This window comes from Loxodonta africana, chromosome 12, assembly GCF_030014295.1.
Source record: "Loxodonta africana isolate mLoxAfr1 chromosome 12, mLoxAfr1.hap2, whole genome shotgun sequence".
Lineage (NCBI taxonomy): Eukaryota > Metazoa > Chordata > Mammalia > Proboscidea > Elephantidae > Loxodonta > Loxodonta africana.
Genome location: NC_087353.1, coordinates 37259697 through 37281779, shown reverse-complemented (window position 1 = coordinate 37281779; position 22083 = coordinate 37259697). Strand labels below are relative to the sequence as shown.

Genomic DNA, 22083 nt, shown 5'->3' with positions numbered 1-22083 from the left:
TGCTATATACTCCTAGTTGCTTTCCTCCTAACGAGACAGCACACTCCTTCTCTCCACCCTGTATTTCCGTGTCTATTCAGCCAGCTTCTGCCCGCCTCTGCCTTCTTATCTCCTCTCCAGACGGGAGCTGCCCACATAGTCTCATGTGTTTACTTGATCCAAGAAGCTCACTCCTCACCAGTATCATTTTCTATCTTATAGTCCAGTCTAATCCCTGTCTGAAGAGTTGGCTTTGGGAATGGTTCCTGTCTTGGGCTAACAGAAGGTCTGGGGACCATGACCTCCGGGGTCCTTCTCCCTGGCCACTTTTGTTCTCAGATGAGATACGGAGTCCTCTCCACAGATGTTGCTCAATACCCCCGTTGTCTTGATCAGTAGACACTGGAGTCAGACTTTGCCCTGCACACTGTCCACATGTAGAGTGTGGAACATGAAAGTAAGGATAGAGGGCTGTAGAATCTTCATGTGAATAGGAACTTAGCAGTTACCTGGTCCTGGCCTGCTTCCTAGACAGGAGAACTTCCCCAGAGAGAGTAAGTTATATGTCCAAGGTCACATGACAAGTTAGTGAGTAGATTATATCTTTTCTAGGTATAGCTACACAAATACTGGCTTTCGATAAGTACTTAATGCTGCTCACATATTGGGGATTCCATGATTCCCTGCTGCACAGGCACAAGACATCTTAGGAAGGATCTGCTGTGAAATTGGTGATAATGGGTTTCCTGGACCCCTTTTTTGCCTTGTTCCTTTCAGTCCAGGAAGGGATGAGGCTAGAAGAGCAGGGACTGGTGTCTCAACGCCCTGGGTAGTGATTTTTTTCTGGGCCATGGAGCCAGGCCGTATGGTAACCAAACCAGACCTGACCTCTCTTTCTGCTGGAGCTGGTATGTGTGTGTTTTGCCTAGTTAACCTCTTAAGAATCTAGGGCATCTGTGCCCTGTGCTACTTGCTGGGCCCAGCTTTGAAAGGCCATCAGGATCATATGTGTGATCAGAGCATTCCCCAAGAAGCCACCTGTCCCATGCAGGGCATCACCTGGCTCCAGCTGTGATGGGCAGCTGTCCTGGAAGAGGGCTGACCTCACAGTGATGCCCTCACCTATTATGGAGAGGAGGTCTGGCCTTGAAGCACCTGGGCCTGGTGGCTGCAGGAAACATTTCATTCCTGGCTTTGAGATGGGCCAGCTGGAGTCACAGTGTTGGGCTTCTGGGCCACAGCTGCCCTTGGGTGCTTCATAGGTGCCCTGGCACTAATATCCATCACCTGTGGTTGAGGGGTACCCAATTTGCACTGCTGTGGGCTGGGAACTGGGGCAAGATGTGGAGCTTTGGTCATCCACTGGTAGTAAGTCACTGTAATCAACCCCCTTCTGTTTTTTCTACATCTCCACCCTCCTCCTTCCCTCCCCTAGCTGGGCCCTGCAGCCCCCTCACCTGCAGAACTGGCGGGAGTGATTCATGTTTGGGCCCGCCTTAATGTTTCCTTTCTCAGGGTCGTAGATGGTTGTAGCTCTGGCATAAGCCCCACCCAGGATAAAAACGAAGCCGTTGAGGGTGACGGCGGGAGCGTACTTGTTGTCTGTGAGGAGAGCAAAGCAGGCAGTCAAGGTGTCTCCTCTCCTCCTTCCCTCGTGTCCTTTCCCAACAGGCCCTCCAGGGTAAGGGGGCTGAAAGACCCCCAATAAGTCACTCATTGGCCTTAGGACAAGGCCTGGGGCCAGAAGGCATGGGATGCACAGACTTAACTCACTTTTCTCCAGATCACAGGAGTCAGAGCTGCACCTGGTCTTGGGATTTACCCCCCACCCCAGACCTGGATCTGCAGAATGTTGGGCTTAGCTTGAGTCTGTGCTAAGGATATTGATATTGAACAAGGCAACGAGATGGGTGTGCGACACTGGCCCCGGGCCAAGGAGACAGCTAGTTCTCACCAATCATTGGGGACTCAATGAAGCTCCACGTGTTGGTCTGTGGAATGTAAGACTGGAGGACGCCTGCAGCTCGGCCTGCCTCGTTCACCCCACCAAACACGTAGATCTTGCCACCACACACGGTGGCTGCCGCAGAGTGCACTGCCTTTGGCAGAGGGGCCACTGCCTCCCATTGGTTGGTGATGGTATCATACCTGCAGAGAGAAGAGGAAAGAAGTCCTGGGTCAAAGATGGGCTTTGTGCAGGGAAAAGCCGCAGCCAACAGCAGCAAATAATTGGGGTGCACCAACCACCATCTGCTTCTTGCCCTTGGTATCTCTGGCCACTTTGGATAAGCCTCTCAAAGCCTCCTATGATCTGGCCCAGACTAGCCTCTCAGCCTCCTTCTTGGGCCCTCGGGAGGCTCTTTTCTTTAAAAAAAAAAATTTTTTTTTTTTAATTGTACTTTAGATGACGTTTTACAGAATAAACTAGTTTCTCATCAAACAGTTAGTATATGCATCATTCTATGACATTGGTTAACAACCCCACGACACATCAACACTCTCCCTTCTCAACCCTGGGTTCCCCATTACCAGCTTTCCTGTTCCCTCCTGCCTTCTGGTCCCTGCCCCAGGGCTAATATGCTCCTTTAGTCTTGTTTTGTTTCACGGGCCCGTTCAGTCTTTTGCTGAAGGGTGAACCTCAGGAGTGACTTTATTACTGAGCTGAAAGGGTGTCAGGAAACATACTCTCAGGGTCTCTCCAGTCTCTGTTAGGCCAGTAAGTCTGGTCTTTCTTTTTGAGTTACGATTTTGTTCTACATTTTTCTCCATCTCTGTCTGGGACCCTCTATTGTGATCCTTGTCAGAGCAGTCACTGGTGGTAGCCGGGTACCATCTAGTTTTACGGGACTCACTCTGGTGGAGGCCATGGTTAGATGTGGCCTATTAGTCCTCTGGTTGTCTCTTTAGTTTTCTTCATTCTTCCTTGCTCCCGAAGGGGTGAGACCAGTGGAGTATCCTAGATGGCTGCCCACAGGCTTTTAAGACCCCAGATCTACTCACCAGAGTAGAATGTAGAGCATATTCTTTATAAACTGTTATGCCAATTGAACTAGATGTTCCCCAAAACCATGGTTGGGGGGCTCTTTTCTGCCTGCTACAACCTCAACTTAAGTTCTCATCTCCATACGTTTGCTCCCACTGTGCTCCCTATCGTGCTACCCAGCTCAGCCCTAACTCTTCATTCAGCAATCCTGTACTAGCCTCTCCTGTATATCCACGTTCTGCTCTGGAAACAGGGTTAATTAAGCACTATTCCTGTCCTCAAGGAGCTTATGGCCTAATGTTGGGACAGCCAAATGAGGCACAAAGAAAAATTAGTGTGCAGGATGATATGTGGGTGAGATACCCAAGCTGCACAAGGAAGGGGGCACCTAGCCTACTCTAATGAGTCAGGACAGACTTCCTGGAGGAGCTGATCCCTGAGCTGGACTGTAAAGTATGAATAAGCTACTAGCTAGGTGAATGGAGCTACCACTCATCTGTCAGCTTGTTGTACTGTGGTGGCTTGTAAGTTGCTGTGATGATGGAAGCTGTGCCACCAGTATTTCAAATACCAGTAGGGTTGCTCATGGTCAATAAGTTTCAGCATAGCTTCAAGATTAAAACAGACTAGGAAGAAAGGCCTGGCAATCTGCATCCAAAAATTAGCCAATACAAACCCTATGCATCACAACAGAACATTGTCCAATATAGTGCTAGAAGACGAGCCCGGTAGCCTGGAAGGCATTCAAAATACACAGTGGCCACAACACTGTACTCAAGCATACCAGTGATCATGAAGATGGCATAGGACTGGACAACGTTTTGTTCTGCAACAGAATTGCAGGCAAAGGGAGATGTGTGGGCAAAGGTGGCATTTTGGGGGAATTTAGAGTAGTCCAGAATGGCCGGAGGTAGGGAGTAGTTTGTGTGCCAAGCTAAGGGATTTGGACTTTATCTAGAGGGTAATGGGGAAACCTTGAAAGTTTTAAGAAGGGAAGTAACATGATCAAATTTGGATTCTAGAGAGATCTCTGTGGCTGCAGTGTGGAGAATGAACTGGAGGAGGTGGCTGGAAGCAGGGAGCTTGGTGAGGACTGTTACAGGAAGCTCAGTGAGAAGTGATAGTGACTTGGGCCTGGGATGACCAGGAGTGTGAGGAAAAGGGAGCAGAAGGAGAGGCGAATCAATAGGATTTGATCATCAGTTCAATGTTGGAATTAAGAGGGAGAGGGTTTGCCAAGGATGACTCAGGGTCTCTGACTTGGCAAACTAGATGGAGGGGCCCTGCTGCTGGGACAGAGGATCGACGAAGTACAGGTTGGGGCAATCTGGGGCAGGTGTGTTTCAGTTTTATACATAAAACATTAAAAAAAGTACCAAACCCATTGCTGTTACATCAATTCTGGCTCATGGTGAGCCCATGCGTTACAGAGGAGAACCGTGCTCTATGGGGTTGTCTTGACTGTAATCTTTATGGAAGCAGATTGCCAGGCCTTTCTTCCATGGTGCCACTGGGTGGGTTTGAACCTTTAGGTTAATAGCTGATCATAGGCCACTAGTACCACCCAGGGACCTGAGTTTTTTTCATAGGGAAGTATCTGGGCAACAGACTGGGGATGTCCATCAGGCAATGGGTGAAAACATTCAGCTTTGGGACCATTGGCACATAGATGGAAAGTGAAGAAAAGGAGTTAATAGTTCTCTAGGGAGAGTGTGTGGGCAAGGTCAAGACTGAACACATAGGCTGAGTGAAATTAGTCAGTCGCAAAAGGACAAATATTGTACGAGACCACTATTATAAGAACTCAAGAAAAGATTTAAATACAGAAAAAATATTCTTTGATGGTTACAAGGGTAGGAGGGAAGGAGAGGGAAATTCACCAGCTAGACAGTAGACAAAAACCATCTTAGGTGAAGGAATGGACAATATATAATACAGGGGAAGTTAGCACAACTGGATTAGAGCAAAAGCTAAGAAGTTTCCTGAAGACAGCCAAACACTTTAAGGGACAGAGTAGCTGGGGTTGGGGCCTGAGGACCTTGGTTTCAGGGGATATCTTGGTCAATTGACACAACAAAAGTTTATTAAGAAAATGTTCTGCATACCACTTTGGTGAGAGACATCTGAGATCTTAAAAACTTACAAGTGGCCATCTAAGATGCATCAATTGGTCTCAACCTACGTGGAGCAAAGGAGAACAAAGAACACCAAAGACACAAGGAAAATATTAGCCCAAGAGACAAAAGGGGCACATAAACCAGAGACTGTATCAGCCTTAGACCAGAAGAGCTAGATGGTGCCCAGCTACCATCACTGACTGCCCTGACAGGGAACACAACAGAGTCCCTGATGGAGCAGGAAAAAGTGTGAAACAGAACTCAAATTCACATAAAAAGAACAGACTTAGTGATCTTACTGAGACTGAAAGAACCCTTGAAACCATGGCCCCCAGAAGCTCTGTTAACCCAGAACTAAAACCATTCCCAAAGCTCACTCTTCAGACAAAGATTAGACCAGCCTGTAAAACAAAATAATAATCATGAAGAGTGCGCTTCTTAGTTCAAGCAGACATATGAGACCAAATGGGCAGCTCCTGCCCGGAGGCAGGATAAAAGGCAGGAAAGGACAGGAACTTGTTGAATGAGCTCAAGAAACCTGGATGGAAATGGGGAGTGTGCTGTCACATTATAGGGATTGCAACTAATGTCACATAACAATATGTGTATAAATTTTTGTATGAGAAATTAACTTGAGCTGTAAATTTTCACAATAAAAACAAAACAAAACAGACTGAGCACAAACTCTGGGGAAACACTGGCATTTAGAGGGGAGCTGAGAGGAGCATTCAGGGAAGTGCCAGAGGGTAAAAAGGGCAGTGGTCAGAGGAGTAATATGGGCAGTGGCCAGAGGTTAAGATGGGCAGTGGTCAGAGGGTAAGATGGGCAGTGGTCAGAGGGTTAGGTAGCACTGGCCAGAGCTACAGAAGCCAAGAGAGCTTCCAGCACAGAGGATGTGATAAGAGGTCAAGAGGGAAACCAAAAGCATCTTATTTTCAGTCTCAGGTCACTGGTGGTCTTGACAGGGGCACTTAAAGTGGATGGGAGGTACAGAAGCTATTTGTGCATTGAGGAGTAAAGCGGAGGCAAGGAGCTAGCCACACTGGTGTAGACTTCTCTTAGAAGAAACTTAGCTATGAAGGTGGATGGAGAAGGCGGGACCTAGAGAGGAATATTCCCCATGTGTCTGTCAGTTTGTGGTACTGTTGGGGCTTGCCTGTTGCTGTGATGCTGGAAGCTATGCCACTGGTATTCAAATACCAGCCGGGTCACCCATGGTGGACAGGTTTTAGCTGAGCTTCCAGACTAAGACAGACTAGGAAGAAGGAATCCGTGGTCTACTTCTGAAAAGAATTAGCCTGTGAAAACTGTATGAATAGCAGCGGAACATTGTCTGATATAGTGCTGAAAGATGAGCCCCTCAGGTTGGAAGGCACTCAAAAGATGACTGGGGAAGAGCTGCCTCTGCAAAGCAGAGTCGACCTTAATGACATGGATGGAGTCAAGCTTTTGGGACTTTCATTTGCTAATGTGGCACAACTCAAAATGAGAAGAAACAGCTGCAAACATCCATTAATAATCCGAACCTGGAATGTATGGAGTATGAATCTGGGAAAATTGAAAATTGTCAACAATGAAACGGAATGCATAAATATCGACATCCTATGCATTAATGAGCTGAAATGGACTGTTATTGGCCATTTTGAATGAGATATTCATATGGTCTACTATGCCGGGAATGACAACTTGAAGAGGAATGGTATTGTATTCATTGTCAAAAAGAACATTTCAAGATCAATCCTGAAGTACAACACTGTCAGTGATAGGATAATATCCATACGCCTACAAGAAAGACCAGTTAATATGACTACTATTCAAATTTACACACCAAACACTAAGGGCAAAGATGAAGAAATTGAAGATTTTTACCTTTTGCAGTCTGAAATTGATCAAGCATGCAGTCAGTGTGCACTGATAATTACTGGTGATTGGAATGCAAAAGTTGGAAACAAAGAAGGATTGGTAGTTGGAAAATACGGCCTTGGTGATAGAAATGATGCTGGAGATCACAAGATAGAATTTTGCAAGCCCAACTGCTTCTTAATGGAAATACCTTTTTTCACCAACATAAATGGTGACTATACATGTGGACCTCGATAAACGGAATACACAGGAATCAAATGGACTACGTCTATGGAAAGAGATGATGGAAAAGCTCAGTATCATCAGTCAGAACAAGGCCAGGGGCCGACTGTGGAGCAGACCATCAATTGCTCATATGCAAGTTCAATCTGAAACTGAAGAAAATGAGAACGAGTCCACAAGAGCCAAAATATGACCTTGAGCATAGCCCACCTAAATTTAGAGACCATGTCAAGAATAGATTTGATGCGTTGAACACTAATGACCAAAGACCAGATGAGTTCTGGAACGACATCAAGGACATCATAAATGAAGAAAGAAGGAAGTCATTAAAAAGACAGGAAAGAAAGAAAAGACCAAAACGGATGCCAGAAGAGACTGTGAAACTTGCTCTTGGACGTTGAGTAGCTAAAGGAAAATGAAGAAATGATGAAGTAAAAGAGCTGAAGAGATTTCAAAGGGCGGTGCGAGAAGACAAAGTATTATAATGACATGTGCAAAGGCCTAGAGATAGAAAGCCAAAAGGAAAGAACACACTCGGCATTTCTCAAGCTGAAAGAACTGAAGAAAAAAATTAAGCATCAAGTTGCAATACTGAAGAACTCTATGGGGAAAATACTAAATGATGTAGGAAGCATCAAAAGAAGATGGAAGCAATACACAGAGTCACTATACCAAAAAGTATTGGTCAACTTTCAACCATTTCAGGAGGTACTATATAATCAGGAACTGGTGGTACTGAAGGAAGAAATCCAAGCTGCACCGAAGGCACTGGCAAAAAACAAGGCTCTGGGAATTGAAGGAACATCAATTGAAAGAAAAAAAAAAATTTTTTTTTTTTTCTTTCAATTGAGATGTTTCAACAAACAGATGCAACACTGGAAGTGCTCACTCATCTACGCCAAGAAATTTTGGAAGACAGCTACCTGGCTAACCGACTGAAAGAGACCCATATTTATGCCTATTTCCAAGAAAGGTGATCCAACCGAATGTGGAAATTATTGAACAATATCATTAATATCACACGCAAGTAAAATTTTGCTGAAGATCATTCAAAAGCGACTGCAGCAGTATATTGACAGGGAACCGCCAGAAATTCAAGCTGGATTCAGAAGAGGATGTGGAACTAGGGATATCATTGCTGATGTCAGATGGATCCTGGCTGAAAGCAGAGAATACCAGGAAGATGTTTACCAGTGTTTTATTGACTATGCAAAGGCATTTGACTGTGTGGATCACAATAAATTATGGATAACATTATGAAGAATGAGAATTCCAGAACACTTAATTGTGCTCATGAGGAACATTACATAGATCAAGAGGCAGTCGTTCAAATAGAACAAGGGGATACTGCCTGGTTTAAAGTCAGGGAAGGTGTGTGTCTGAGTTGTATCCCTTCAGCATATCTATTTAGTCCGTATGCTGAGCAAATAATCCAAGAAGGCTTAACTATATGAAGAAGAACAGGGCATCAGGATTGGAGGAAGACTCACTAACAACCTTCAACACACAGATGTCACAACCTTGCTTGCTGAAAGTGAAGAGGACTTGAAGCACCTACTGGTGAAGATCAAAGACCACAGCCTTCGGTATGGATTACGCCTCAACAGAAAGAAAACAAAAATCCTCACAACTGGACCAGTGAGCAACATCATGATAAACGGAGAAAAGAATGAAGCCAGCACGATCAGCACCCATGGAAGCAGCAGTCAAGAAATCAAAAGATGCATTGCATTAGGCAAATTTGCTGCCAAAGACCTCTTTAAAGTATTGACAAGCAAAGATGTCACTTTGAGGACTAAGGTGCGCCTGACTCAAGCCATGGTGTTTTCAATTGCCTCGTATATATGGGAAAGCTGGACTATGAATAAAGAAGACTGAAGAAGAATTGACACCTTTGAACTGTGATGTTGGTGAAGAATATTAAATATACTACAAACTGCCAAAGGAACGAACAAATCTGTCTTGGAAGAAGTACAACGAGGATATTACTTAGAAGCAAGGATGGTGAGACTTCATCTTAAATACTTTGGATGTGTTATCGGGACGGATCAGTCCCTGGAGAAGGACGTCATGCTTGGTAAAATAGATGGCCAGCAAAAAAGAGGAAGAACCTCCACAAAATGGATTGACACAGTGGTTGTAACAATGGGCTTAGGCATAATGATTCTGAGGCTGGTGCAGGACCAGGCAGTGTTTCATCCTGTTGGACATAGGGTTGCTATGGGTCAGAACTGACTCGATGGCACTTAACAACAGCAACAACAACAGAAAGGAATATGAAGCTAAGGGAGGGGTTTATCAGTGGTGAGCGGGAATGGTAAACAACAGCTCTTCAGGGACAAAAGCCCTGGCTTGTAGCGTTTGCTAATTTCTGGGATGTAAATTCTCCCACCATGGCCTATTTTAAGTCGCCAAAGTGTTATCACTGAACATGGTGTTGGGAAGACATACACAATAGGACACCGCTATATAGAATTACTCCCATATAAAGACACAATAAGGAGCCCTGGTGGTGCAATGGTTAAGTGTTGGCTAACTGAAAGGTTGGAGGTTCAAACTCACCAGCCACTCTGCTGGAGAAAAGACCTGGTGATCCGCTCCCGTAAGGATTAAAGCCTAGGAAACTATACAGGACAGTTCTGCTTCGTCCTATAGGATGGCTATGAGTCAGAATTGACGCGACAGAACACAACAACAAAGACACAATAGGCATACATGACCTAAAGAGTATAAAAAAATTGTAGTAAAATGTAAAAATTTAGGGAGTGATGAAATTTGAGTATGTATCACCTCTGTTTTTAATATAATTTCTTTAATTATAAGTTTATATTATTTAATTTTTAATAATGGCTTAACAACTGGCTCTCAGAATTCCTGGAAACTGAACCATCAGCTCTCACAAGCCAGTATGAGCCAGCTCCAGGATAGGAGGGAGGGAGCCCAACCAGAAAAGGAAAGACGAAACATAAATGAAAGAGAGGGGATAGCTATAAGGCAAGGCTCCCAGGAGGTACAGGCAAATGGGATACAGGGTGGGGAGGGGAAGTCATGTCCATTTGGGCGAGAGAGAGGACAACAAGGATGGCTTGAATGCAGGTGCACTGTGGGAGTGATGACAGGAAGTCGAGGAGTTCTCAAATGATGGCTCTCATTGTCTCTGTGAAGCAGGAGTCAGAGTTGTTCAAAGCATTGGGAGAGGCCATGAGGAAAGGTCCTTGGGTGGTACAAAGGTTAACACATTCAGCTGCTTACCAAAAGGTTGGAGGTTCGAGTCCACCCAGAGGTGCCTTGGAAGAAATACCTGAGAATCTACTTCCGAAAAATCACCCATTGAAAACTCTACTCTGATGCACGTGCGATCAACATGTATCAGAACTGACGCAATGGCAACTGGTTTTATGGGGTAAGAGATTGGAAAAGAGAGATAAAGATAAGAAACACCTGCTCTGGAGAGTGGGCGAAGTTGCTGACAAGGGAAACACAGGAAGATTGCTATGTAGCAGTAGGGACTCAGTGAAGGTTGGGGGCCTTACAACTGTAGTGGGGCCAGTATGTGGGACTGTGATTTTCTCCATGAGTTTGACTGCACAGATCTGTGTGGTGCAGAAGACAAGCTTGGTGGCGGACAGATCAAAGTGGCAAAGTAAGATGATGGGAGAAGTGATGCAACAGGAGTTCTAGGCCAGAAAGTGAAAACAGGAAGCAGCTGACAGGGAAGAGCAGACGGGATTTGGTAGAGTGGCCAAGGAACTGGAGGGCTTTCTGCACTACAGCTTGAATCTCAGTCCTCAGTCTCCGTTGGGTGCTGCCTGAGGGCTGCCCTCACGCGCTTTCCCCTAACTCCTTCCCCCAGCACTGGGTCTGCACCCACCATGGGAAGGCACATCTACTGCTCAGCTCACCACGCAGTTGCAGTTCACGACTGTACTCTGTGTATCTGGACCTGAGGGGGGGTCTCCACTGTGTGCTTGCTGCACCACCAAAAAACTAAACCCATTGCCATCTAGTCAATTCCGACTCATAGCAACCCTATAGGACAGAGTAGAACTGCCCCACAAGGTTTCCAAGGAGTGGCTGGAGGATTCGAACTGTTGAACTTTTGATTAGCAGGCGAATGAACTGTTAACCACTGCACCACCAGTGTGGCTTTTTCCAGCACACATTTTCTAGGAAGGGCCCCTAGGTGGCGCAAACGGTTAAGCGCTCCACTCCTAGCTGGAAAGTGGGCAATTTGAACCCACCCAGAGGCACCTCGGGAGACAGTCCTTGGCAAAGTGCTTCTGAAAACCCTATAGAGCAGTTCTACTCTGCCCATGTGGGTCTCCACAAGTCAGAATCGATGTGAGGGCAGCTCACACCACCACCACCAGCATACTGGGCCTCTGTTCCTGGGCGCCCCCTTTGGACTTGAGCCGGCACTTGGCCACAGCTCAGTGCCGTAGAAGACGGCTTCACTTAGCTGGTGTCTGTGGCTCTGAGCGTGTGGGGTGAAGGGACAGCCGTGCGACGGCTAGCCCTCAGTTTGTGAAGACTCAGGATTTGAGAAGAGGAGCTGATTCAAATAAGCCGCAGACGAATGATATGTGGCTAATATGCAGTGGAGTGAGTGTCTTTTTGGACAGTGTCAGAAGTTCAGATTTCTGTTTTTTAAGCCACTGTGGCAGAGCTCCAAAGAGCCCCTGCAGAAGGAGCTGGGAGACAAGATTATTGGCCGTTAGTCCTCAGTCTTTCGGTATAATGGCACATTCCACCAAACGTGAATTTCCTGAGAGCTTGTTATTCCAGGTGGCTTATTGCCAAACCACAAACCCTCCCGTCAGCTCAATCTGTCAGCTTCCTGCTTGAGAAGGATATGCTAATGACATGCAAATGACCCCGCGGAGTGAGGCGCTCGGCTATCATTTATCCAGTAACCACAGCTCCTGCAATACATTGCTATAAAATATTAGACCCAGTTATTTATATAATGATATAATACAGGTTTGTCTACTGGACTGTTGTTTTAATCTATAATTATATAATCTTGCTCTATCCTGTAATACAGTAATGTAATATAATTATAATGTACCATATATCTCATTCATTATCAATATAATAGCAATTTGTACCATTAGTGCCTCCTGGGGAATGATGCACCCACATGTCTGTACCCATTATCCTGACCTTCCTGTCACCCTGAATTTGCATCATTGCAACCACGTTGCACAGAAATGGACTTGCCCAAAGGGGCTCCAGATATGCTCCTTGGGATGCAGTGGGTGGGCAACGAATCCCTCTTCCTCTGCACCTGTGTCCTGCTTGCATGCATACCTATTCTGGAGTCTTCAAGTCTGGGTCCTGGTCCCTACAAGGCCAGCCGACTGATCCTGGTGGGCTGAGGAAGGGCTCCGGCCCACTCAGGGCACCTTACTGTCCGAGACAACATCTACTGGGGGATTTCCTAGGAGGTCGTTTCACAGCCAGAAGGCCTAATCCCCCAGGGAAGGCCCATGCAGACAACTCTACCTGCTCCAGAACAGGGAGGAGAGGAGAGGAGCTTGTCCCCACCTCTTAGCTGGTGCATTCTGATCCTCGAATAAATCCCTGTATTTATCAACAAGTATAAGTTTGCAAAATGAATAATCAGCATTTTAGGAGATTAAAAATAGCTGACAAAAGCAAGACAGGATGACAGATTTAGCTCAGTTTACTCCTACGTAGAAAATGTCTCCTTATTCATGTGTTCATTATTGGATAACGAATGGTGGGAACTGGTGCTTCCAGAAGGCGCAGGGGTATGGATGGCTGTGCACTGGGTCATGGCACAGGCTGCAAGCATCAGAGCAGGTCCAGGCTCAACAACAGTACCATATTTTAATGCAAATAACTCGCCTTTTACGTTTGTTTGCCAACCATGTCCTCACCCTCGAGGTACTTTCATAAGTGTCACTATGCCAATTTTTTTTTTTACATGTTGCTGTAAAAAAAAATTAGCATAGCATGTTTATCAAAATACCTCACAGGGGAAGGGCGCAGTTGGCAAACAAACATAAAAAGCGTGCATTATTTGCGTAAAAATACGGTACTGGTATCCTTGTCATTACCCGGGGAATCCCCATTATCTCCAAATCAATGTGACAACTAAATGTTGTAACTGAGCCATCTCTAGACTCCACTTGGGGGAGTTAAAAGCCCACAATGAACATTCAGATCCTGTCTCACTCTAAAACCATCTTCGCTGTAACATTTGTCAAGTGTCCAATTAGCCACTGAGGGAAAAAAATTACAAATTGAGGGGTATGTGTGGCTTCACAGGCAAAAAGATGTCACATGGGAAGATGTGCTTTCTGGTGACAGCTGATGACACGGGATGCATGGCAGGGTCTGGTGCAGGAAGGACATGGGAAGAAGGCTGTAGTGATGTTAGCCATGACTTCTGGGTTGTAACATGGGGCCAGGTCAGCCTAACTTGTCACTAAAACCAAAACCAAACCTGTTGCCTTCGAGATGATTCCAACTCATGGTGACCCCATGTGTTACAGAGCAGAACTGCACCATAAGGTATTCTTGGGGGCAATCTTTATGGAAGCAGAGTGCCAGGTTTTTCTTCACTGGGTGGGTTCAAACTGCCAACCTTTAGGTTGGTAAAAAACAAACAAAAAAAAAACAAACCCATTGCCCTTCAGTCAATTCCAAATCATAGTGACCCTATAGGACAGAGTAGAACAGCCCCATAGGGTTTCCAAGGAGCGCCTGGTGGATTTGAACTGCTGACCTTGTGGTTAACAACTGAACTCTTAACCGCTACACCACCAGGGTTTCCAGTTAATCAAGTGCAAACTGTTTGCGCCACAGAGGGACTCTGGAGCACTAATTTCTCCAAAAGCAGGACTGCGAAGCCTTCCCTAGGCTTCCATTTTTTCCAAGAACATTCTACCTGGCTCAAAGGAAGAGGACTTAGTATTTCCGCCTAGAAAGGTGCCCACTTCCTGCCAATGCTCACGAAGCCTGCACCTGACCCCTCTACCATGTGAGGGAGTCGCCTGAGACTTCCAGCAGAGGGCAGGCTTACACACATGGTTCTCAGGCTCACTGGCTTATACTTATTTCTGGAGAATTCCAGAGGCTTGGCCAGTCCTGGCTGTCCCCCAAAATTGCTTAGTTGGTATGAAGCGACCCTTCCCTGTATTACAAACAGATTCCCTGGGACGTACAGGATGGAGAAAGGAATAGAGATCCTGGTGTGTAATCTGCTTCCAGGGCAAGGATGGTCCTAGCACTGGAGTGGCACACGTTTTGGCCATTGTTTCCAGCTTTACCCTTGAGTCCCAGCAGGTCTCTGGGAGGGTATTTCTGGACCTAGTATGTTCCAGCTGCCTGACCAGTCTAGTCAAGCACATCCTGTGCATTCATGTGATTGGATCTTGTGCCTCTAGCTTATCTGACACGAAATGGAATGTTGGGACAAAAGTGACTCATCTCAGTCACTGCAGAAGGCCAATGCAGAGGTCATCTTGTCTGCTTTCATCTTGCCATCCTACAGTCCTGGCCCTTAGTTATGTCTGAAGGGTCCGGGATTGATCACTGCCTTATAAATGATCCAGTCTTTAGTCCGTCTCAAGTGGGTGGGTACTGGGGGATCAGGAGTAATGTGATTTTAGCTTCAGTGAATGTAGGAGGATGCCCCGTTGTGACTATGGCTTCATTACCTCTCCACGTGGTCCACGTTGCCTGCCACGCCAAGTCCCCCGAGGGTGTAAATCTTCCCATCGTAGACAAGGCTGTTGTGCCGACAGCGGGGGACTGTCATCCTGGAGACAAGGTTCCAGTTATCCAGCAGGGACATATAGCACCAGACATCAGCCAGCGTCACCCCTGATTCCATCCCACCTGTAGGCAGTATGGGTGACAGAAGAGCAGGCAGGGAGTGAGGAATGGCCTGAGGCTGGGCAGCCCCGGCCCCAGGGTTGAAGGAGAAGGCTTCACCTGTGAAGGAGATACTTCTGGGCCTTAGTCTTCCTCAGTCGTCACATGTGGGGAGAGGTCCCCTTGGGAAGCCCATGCCCAGTCCCCAACCCAGGCGTGAGGAGCCTCACCTGAGAGGTAGATGTTGTCCCCGGCACTCACTACACTGAAGAACTCGCGGTCATAGAAAGGCAGCGAGGCCAAGGGGTACCACTTGTTGTTCTGCGGGTTCCAGCAGGTGACAGCCACCAGCGAGCGCTGGGTCATCCCCACCATCTGACGGCCCCCAACCAAAACGATGACCTCGGCCACACCTGCAGGGACATTGATGGGCACCCTTGGGACACACCCCAACATTGCCAGCCTCTGTGCCTGGCACCTCCCTGGGGGACCACCCAGAGTTAGGCTGACCCCACAGCACCTGCATTTGGGGGGTTGGGGCATATCCCTTGATACCTGCTGAGAGGCGAGGCCGGGTCCGGGGTGTCTGCATCTCCTGGCGAGCATGGGGCAGCATATGGTAGCGTTTGGCCTCATTGACCAGGTCCCGACATGCTTCTGATGACTTAATCAGCTCCTCGTTGTCAACCACGTTGAGAAGGTAGCTGGGGTGGATGAAGGGGAGGCGGACTACTGCCAGGAGCTCAGCTGCGTACTGCAGGGCAAAGAAGATGCTAAATCTTATGTCCTAAGGAGGGAGCTGCCTCTTGTGAGTTGTATTGAAAAGAAGGAAGAGGCATGGGATTGCACGGAAAGGATAATTCCAAGTGTATTTGGTTTAGGACTGTAGACATCCTGCTCACTCCAGCCTAGAACAGGCCCTCAGATCAGCTAGAAGTGGAGGCAGGGGATGGGGGCGGGGGGGGGAGGAGAGGCCTTTCATGCTGCAGCTGACCCTGAGTGGGCCATCCATTCATTCCATTCATCTCTTCAGCACCTCATTCCTTCGCCCCATCAAGCCCAAGGGACTCTGCTTCAAGTCAGGCGGTTCTGCAAGGGGACTAAAATGAGGAGGGCTGATTCCTGAATAGGTGTGCATGTGCAGGACACACGGAGTTCCTCCAAAGAGTTCCAAAGATGATCTTGGGAACCGATGGGAGGACCAGGAGAGATTAAAGGAGGGGATGACCAATCAGCTTGCATGTCACAACAAAGACTTTGTCTCCGGAACACTGACATCAGTCGCATCCCATTGCCTTAAACTCACACTCACACCGGGACCCCCTCACTGTCCACTGAAGGCTTTTCATAGACTGACTTGAGCCTCCCCTCTTGTCTGGCAAACCCTACTCATCCCTCCACTTTAGTTTCACCCAACAGATAATTGGTGTCCACTCTGTGTCACTCTGGTGGTGCAGTGGTTAAGAGCTCAGCTGCTAACCAAGAGGTGGGCAGTTCAAATCCACCAGCTGCTCCTTGAAAACCCTATGCGGCAGTTCTACTCCATTCTATAGGGTTGTTATGAGTTAGAATTGACTTGACCACAACAGACTCATTAAGCCCTTTATTGGGGTGCAAAGGCAAATAAAGTCTAGACTCAAAGGGTACAGTTAAATACAAGGCAATAGTGCGGCACAAAGGAGGAGTCTAGTTAGGGGTGTAGTGGGTGTGGAAGTCAGAGGCTTCACTGAATGGATGACGTCTGAGCTGGGTGTTGAAGTCTTGTTGTTGTTAGCTGCTTCAAGTCGGCCCCCAACTCATGGCGACCTCATGCACAACAGGATTGGATCACTGTGATTCATAGGGCTTTCCCTGGCTGATTTTTCAGAACTAGATTGCCAGGCCTTTCTTCCTAGTTTGTCTTGGACTGGAAGCTCCGCTGAAACCCCTTCAGTATTACAGTAACGCGCAAGGCTCCACTGACAGACAAGCAGTGGCTGTGCTTGAGATACATTGGTCAGGATTCGAACCTGGCTTTCCTGAGTGGAAGGTGAGAATCCTGCCACTGAACTACCACTGGCCTTGTTCAGGGATACCTGTCACCTGTTGCTGTTGTGTTGATTCCGACTCATAGTGGCCCTATAGGACAGAGCAGAACTGCCCCATAGGGTTTCCAAGGCTGTAATGTTTATGGAAGCAGATCGCCACATTTTTCTCCCATGGAGTGGTTGGTAGGTTCGAACTGCTGACCTTTTGGTTAGCAGTCGAGTGCTTAACCACTATGCCACCAGGATTGGAAGCATTGGCAGACTCAAATTAAATTTGCTTTCTTGTTGGATACGAAAGATTTTTGTTGAGGGGCGGTGGGCTGGGTAGCAGAAGGGAGAAATGAGCCTGGAGAGGTTAGCAACGACTGGGTCCTCTTATGCCATGCTTGCTAAGGATTTTGTACTTTATCCTGTGGAATTGATGAGGGAACTAATGAGGAATTTTAAACAGAAATTACATGATCAAATTCGTTCTTCAGAAAGACCACTCAGGCTGCAGGGTGGAAAATGGATTTGAAGGGAGCAAGATGGAAGGCAGGGGAACTACTCAGGATATGATTGTAGTAATTCTGGTGAGATTAGGGTGGCCTGAATGAGGAGATAGAGAAGCAGACCCATTTATGAGAGATTAAGGAAGTAGAAAAGACAGAACTATGCGGCCGAATGGATGTGGAAGGTGAGGGAAGAATCTGGATTCCTATCTCGGGTAATAGGAAGAACTGAAATAAGGAACACAGGAAGAGGTATAGGTTTGGGGCTTGATGAAGTAGAGGGGTTTGGGTGACATCCAGTTGGAGATGTCTAGTAGTCGATTGAAGATATAGGTCTAGAGCTGAGGAGAGCACTGTGGGTGGGAGACAGAGATCTGAGAATTTTAATGGACTGTGCCCGTGACTAGTAATTTGTTGCGCATCCTAATTTCCTTCCTCTGAAAAGACATCTTGCCCCTCCCCACCTGATTACCAGATTCCCATTCTCCTGGACTCAGTGGCTGGGTCGGGGTGGAGTGCTAGCTCCATGACCTACATCAACCCAATACCACAGATCCCAGCGCCTGGCCCATCCTGCCCTTCCTTGTCCCTCTCCTTGCTCCTGAAGCAACAAAACAGCCCTTCTCACCTGTCCCTCAGCTTTCTCAGCTGATTCTAGGCTTGGGCCATGTTTACCCATTCTTGGTTGGTTCCTTACTTCTAGGCCACTGTCGCCATTCAATGGGCTCTGGGTAGATTCTGGGCTCTCTGAGAGCTCCCTGTGCAGCTGCTTTAACTCCTGGGGCTCCTCACATATTAGAACCCAGGCACTTCCATTCTGAGCTGGGCCTCAGCCAGTGCTTTCTGGTCAGCAGTGGTTCCCCTGACTCAGGACCTCTCCTGGGGATACTGTTCTCCTTTGCTTCCTCCTCTGTACTCTGAGTCTCTGTCCCCTCTGAGGGACTCAACCTCTCCTCATCACATCTGCAGTGCTTTCTCATCTCCTGCAAGGTTTCCACTTGGTCCTGGGGCCTCCAAAAACCCATTGCCATCGAGTTGATTCTGATTCATAGTGACCCTATAGGACAGAGTAGAACTGCTCCATAGGGTTTCCAAGGAGTGCCTGGTGGATTTGAACTGCCGACCTTTTGGCAAGCAGCTGTAGCTGTTAACCACTACGCCACCAGGGCTTCCCTGGGGCTCTCCATCCCCTCGGTAATCAGGGATGGCGATGGTGGGGATCCTCCCGCTGGTCCGAGCTCAGACGGATATTTCTCCGTGTAGTTGCTTGATTGGCTTGGGCTCTCCTTCTGGGTAAAATTCCAGGTCTTGAGAATCCTCTGGTGCCTCCTTTGGAGATTCTCATCTCTAATCCCTCGCTTCACCCCTCTGCTGCCCACAGAGAGCTGTTCCCACCTCCAGGGGCCTCCAAGCGGCAGCAGTTTTCCTCTCCCAGGCCCCTTTGGCTCCCTCTGCTGGTCAGACCAGGCAATCTTGTCTTCTTTCCCTACCTTCATCCCTGCTCTCAACGCCATCAATGCCACTATCACTGCGACTACATCCCCAAAAAGGGCTGGAGAAGGGGGCAGGGAAGGGGCCAGGCCTTTACCTGTGCACGGGACGCAGGGTCCTTCTTGATCCACTTGATGACAGTCTCGTACACTAGCTCCTCGGCCTTGGTGTTGAGGCTGTCATTGGAGACGTAAGCGATGAAGTCGTCCTTGGAGATGCTGAGGATCTCCTCCTGGGCCGCTACCTCGGGGAAGATCTGCAGTGCGAAGGCCTTGGCCATGTGGTAGAGCTCACTGCACTGCATGGCCTCGGCCATGGCCAGCACCCCCAGGCAGTTGCTAGCTGTCAGCTGCTTCTCTGGGGGTGAGAGCACAGGGTCACTGACCAAAGGGCCCTGGAAGGGGTCACCACCTATTCCTATTGCCTGTCACCCTCTCTGGATGCCTCTCTGGCCCTGTGTCCTTGAGAGCTCACCTCCAGCATCCCCATTCCTTAGAGCCATTTTCTTGGTTTCCCTCTGCCCCATCTCATGCTGGCTCTCCCTGGGCCTCCCTCAGCTCCCACAAGTCCTGGAGAAGGGCTGAGACTACCAGCTTAGAGCTTCCTTATTGCCTCAATCATTGTCTGTGGTGGGGAGGAGGCCAGGTCCTCACAGCCTGGGGCCAGGTGTCCCACTGAGGTTTACATGTCTTCCATAATTGTGACAGATATGTCTCAGGTCTCAGACTCTTTCTTTAGGGTCACGCCAGCAGTAGCATCCCCCACATGCCCACCCACTATCTCCCATGTGTTTCAGCCTCACCTGACCTGACCCTCTAAAATCTGGAGTCAGTCTGGCCAGCTCTCTTGAGATCTGACTAATAGTTTTTCTGGTCTACATGTGCCTTGGTCCCAGAAGGCCATGGCTCTTGTGAGCCTAACTCTGGAGCAGTGGCTCCTGGTCCTTCTAGATGTCCTGGCTCCCCTGTCACATTTCAGGCCTCCTGGTTGTCTCTGCCTGATGTGCTCCCACCCCCAGGGTCAGCCCCTCTTTTTCTTTCTGCACTCAACACCCCAGGCCATGGGTTCTCTGTGACTCTGGTCTTTGCCCTTCCCTCTCCCCACCGTCACCCAAGCTGGGCAGCACCAAAGTATAAAGTAAGCATGATCTCTGAGGTGCGGACCTGCTGGGAGCTCTTGGTACTCAGATTCCCATTCTGAGCAGCAGGTCTGGGTATCCAAGTGAGAGGCATCTGTTGTGGACCAGGCATTAAACAAGTTAAAGGAAATATGATGTTTGTGGCAGGTATGTTCAGGATTAAGAGAACAGGGCTGGAAGGCCAGGCCTGGGCTCTCTCCACGTTGGAACCATTTGCGCAGCCCTCGCCCCCATTTGTTCTCACCAAGCTCTGCCTGGGTCACAGAGCCTACTCTCCTGCCTATTGGGAAGCGAGGCACAGTACCGATCCATGCCTAGCAAAGGCCTTTGCGTGCAATGGTCAGAATTATCACCTTCAAACCTGGCACACCCTCAAATGGTTGGTGTGTGCCCCCTCCTAATCCTTGTTGCCAATCTGCATTCCCACGCCCCCAAGCTGCGCATGCACCCCGGGCTCACCGAGAAAGGACACGCAGACTTTGCAGAAGGTGTGGAACTGGAACTTGCTGGCCGCCTCCAGCAGGGTCTTGGCATTGGCCGAGTCGATGACCAGGGATCCTGTGTAGACAAACTCCAGCAGCAGCTCCAGGACGTCCGCCTGCAGGTTCGACAGGACCAGCTCCAGCTTCTCCCGGCCACCCTGGCCGCCATCTCGCACAGACCTAGGCACAGAGACCAGGTGTCCTTACCTGCCGGCTCCTGCGGCCATGGCGCCGCTTCCTCACAGGGCTGGGTCTCCCTGCACACCTTGGTCACGCCCTTCGTTTAGGACTCAAAGGACACGGCAATGGACACACCTGAACCTAATGACCTTACACAGGATCTGAAAAAGAAAAGTCTGACCAGAGATGCCCAAAAGAACAGAAAACCCTGCTTATTTATCGCTACTTGGCATGTCCATGCAAAAAAAGATGCAAATCAAAAAGCGTGAGCTGTGGCTGGGGACGAGGACCAGGACTGGCCTCAAAGGGAAACAATATAGTCAGGCCCCACTGCTTGCCCAGGACTTTGCACCCAACAAGACCAACAAGCACAGGGTCCAGGGCCCACGGCCTCAGAAGGGAGATTCTCCCACACATGGAGGCTGGTGAGGCTCCCAATTGGCTGTGATCCCAGCCAATCTGGAAGCTTCCTTTGACTGCCCTGCACTGCCCCAGAACCCCGCTACAACCCCGCCTCTTCCCAAAAACATATTGTTTCCTTTTAGGCATGGAAAGGAAGCCCTTCATGACATTGTTTTGAAACTGAGGACGAGACGAGATAGACGGACAGAATGGTTAGAGCTGGGGAGGAGGGGAAGGGGAACAACCAAGGACTTCCGCCACAGACAGCCAGCAGCCATGACCTGGGACCTGGCCCGGGGCGGGGCCCTCCTGCCACATGGAACACGGGGTCAGAGGTCAGAGTGGCCTGCGTGTAGAGTGTGCATCGGGCTTGTGAACTGGGGCGAGCGGGGGAGGGACACAAATATATAAGTATGCTTATATCTGGTGTCTACAGAAATACAAAACCATTGCAAGGGCTCCTACGACCTGGGCAGCCGCGCCCTAAAGCTGGACCTGGAAGGAAACAGATAAAATGAGGCAGAAATAACACCAATACAGAAGTGACGCCAGGAGGAAAAATACCCAGAGCGTTGAGTCAGGAGGCAGGTTTCTCAGAACTGATGGTCTTGGCCGTCCCGCCTCGGCTGCTCTGACCTGTCCTGAGATCTGCACTGAGCCTGGGCCTGATCGGGGCTGGGGTCAGCCACGTGGCTGTTCCCCCCAGGGGCTTCACGAGTCTGGTGGCTGGTCCCTTGGGTGCACCTGTGGCTGGCAACGGGCTGTAGAGGTGTCCGGCAAGTGAGGCTGGCTAGCCAGAGAGAGAGGCAGACTCCTGTGCAAATGGTTGGTGCACAGGGAGCCAGGGGCTGGGGTCCCCATCT

The 22083-nt window shown here is 48.6% G+C and overlaps 1 protein-coding gene across 1 annotated transcript in view; it reads right to left on the bottom strand.

The window, feature by feature from the left end:
- KLHL29 (kelch like family member 29) overlaps positions 1-22083 on the bottom strand; it is a 177055-nt gene that overhangs the window by 3418 nt on the left and 151554 nt on the right. The window contains exons 5-11 of the mRNA XM_064295083.1: positions 20616-20818; positions 19116-19375; positions 15565-15763; positions 15240-15422; positions 14853-15033; positions 1934-2127; positions 1437-1581 (exon numbers count right to left, since the gene is read on the bottom strand). Of these exons, the coding sequence (XP_064151153.1) occupies positions 1437-1581; positions 1934-2127; positions 14853-15033; positions 15240-15422; positions 15565-15763; positions 19116-19375; positions 20616-20818 (1365 nt within the window). The remainder of the gene's footprint in view (positions 1-1436; positions 1582-1933; positions 2128-14852; positions 15034-15239; positions 15423-15564; positions 15764-19115; positions 19376-20615; positions 20819-22083) is intronic.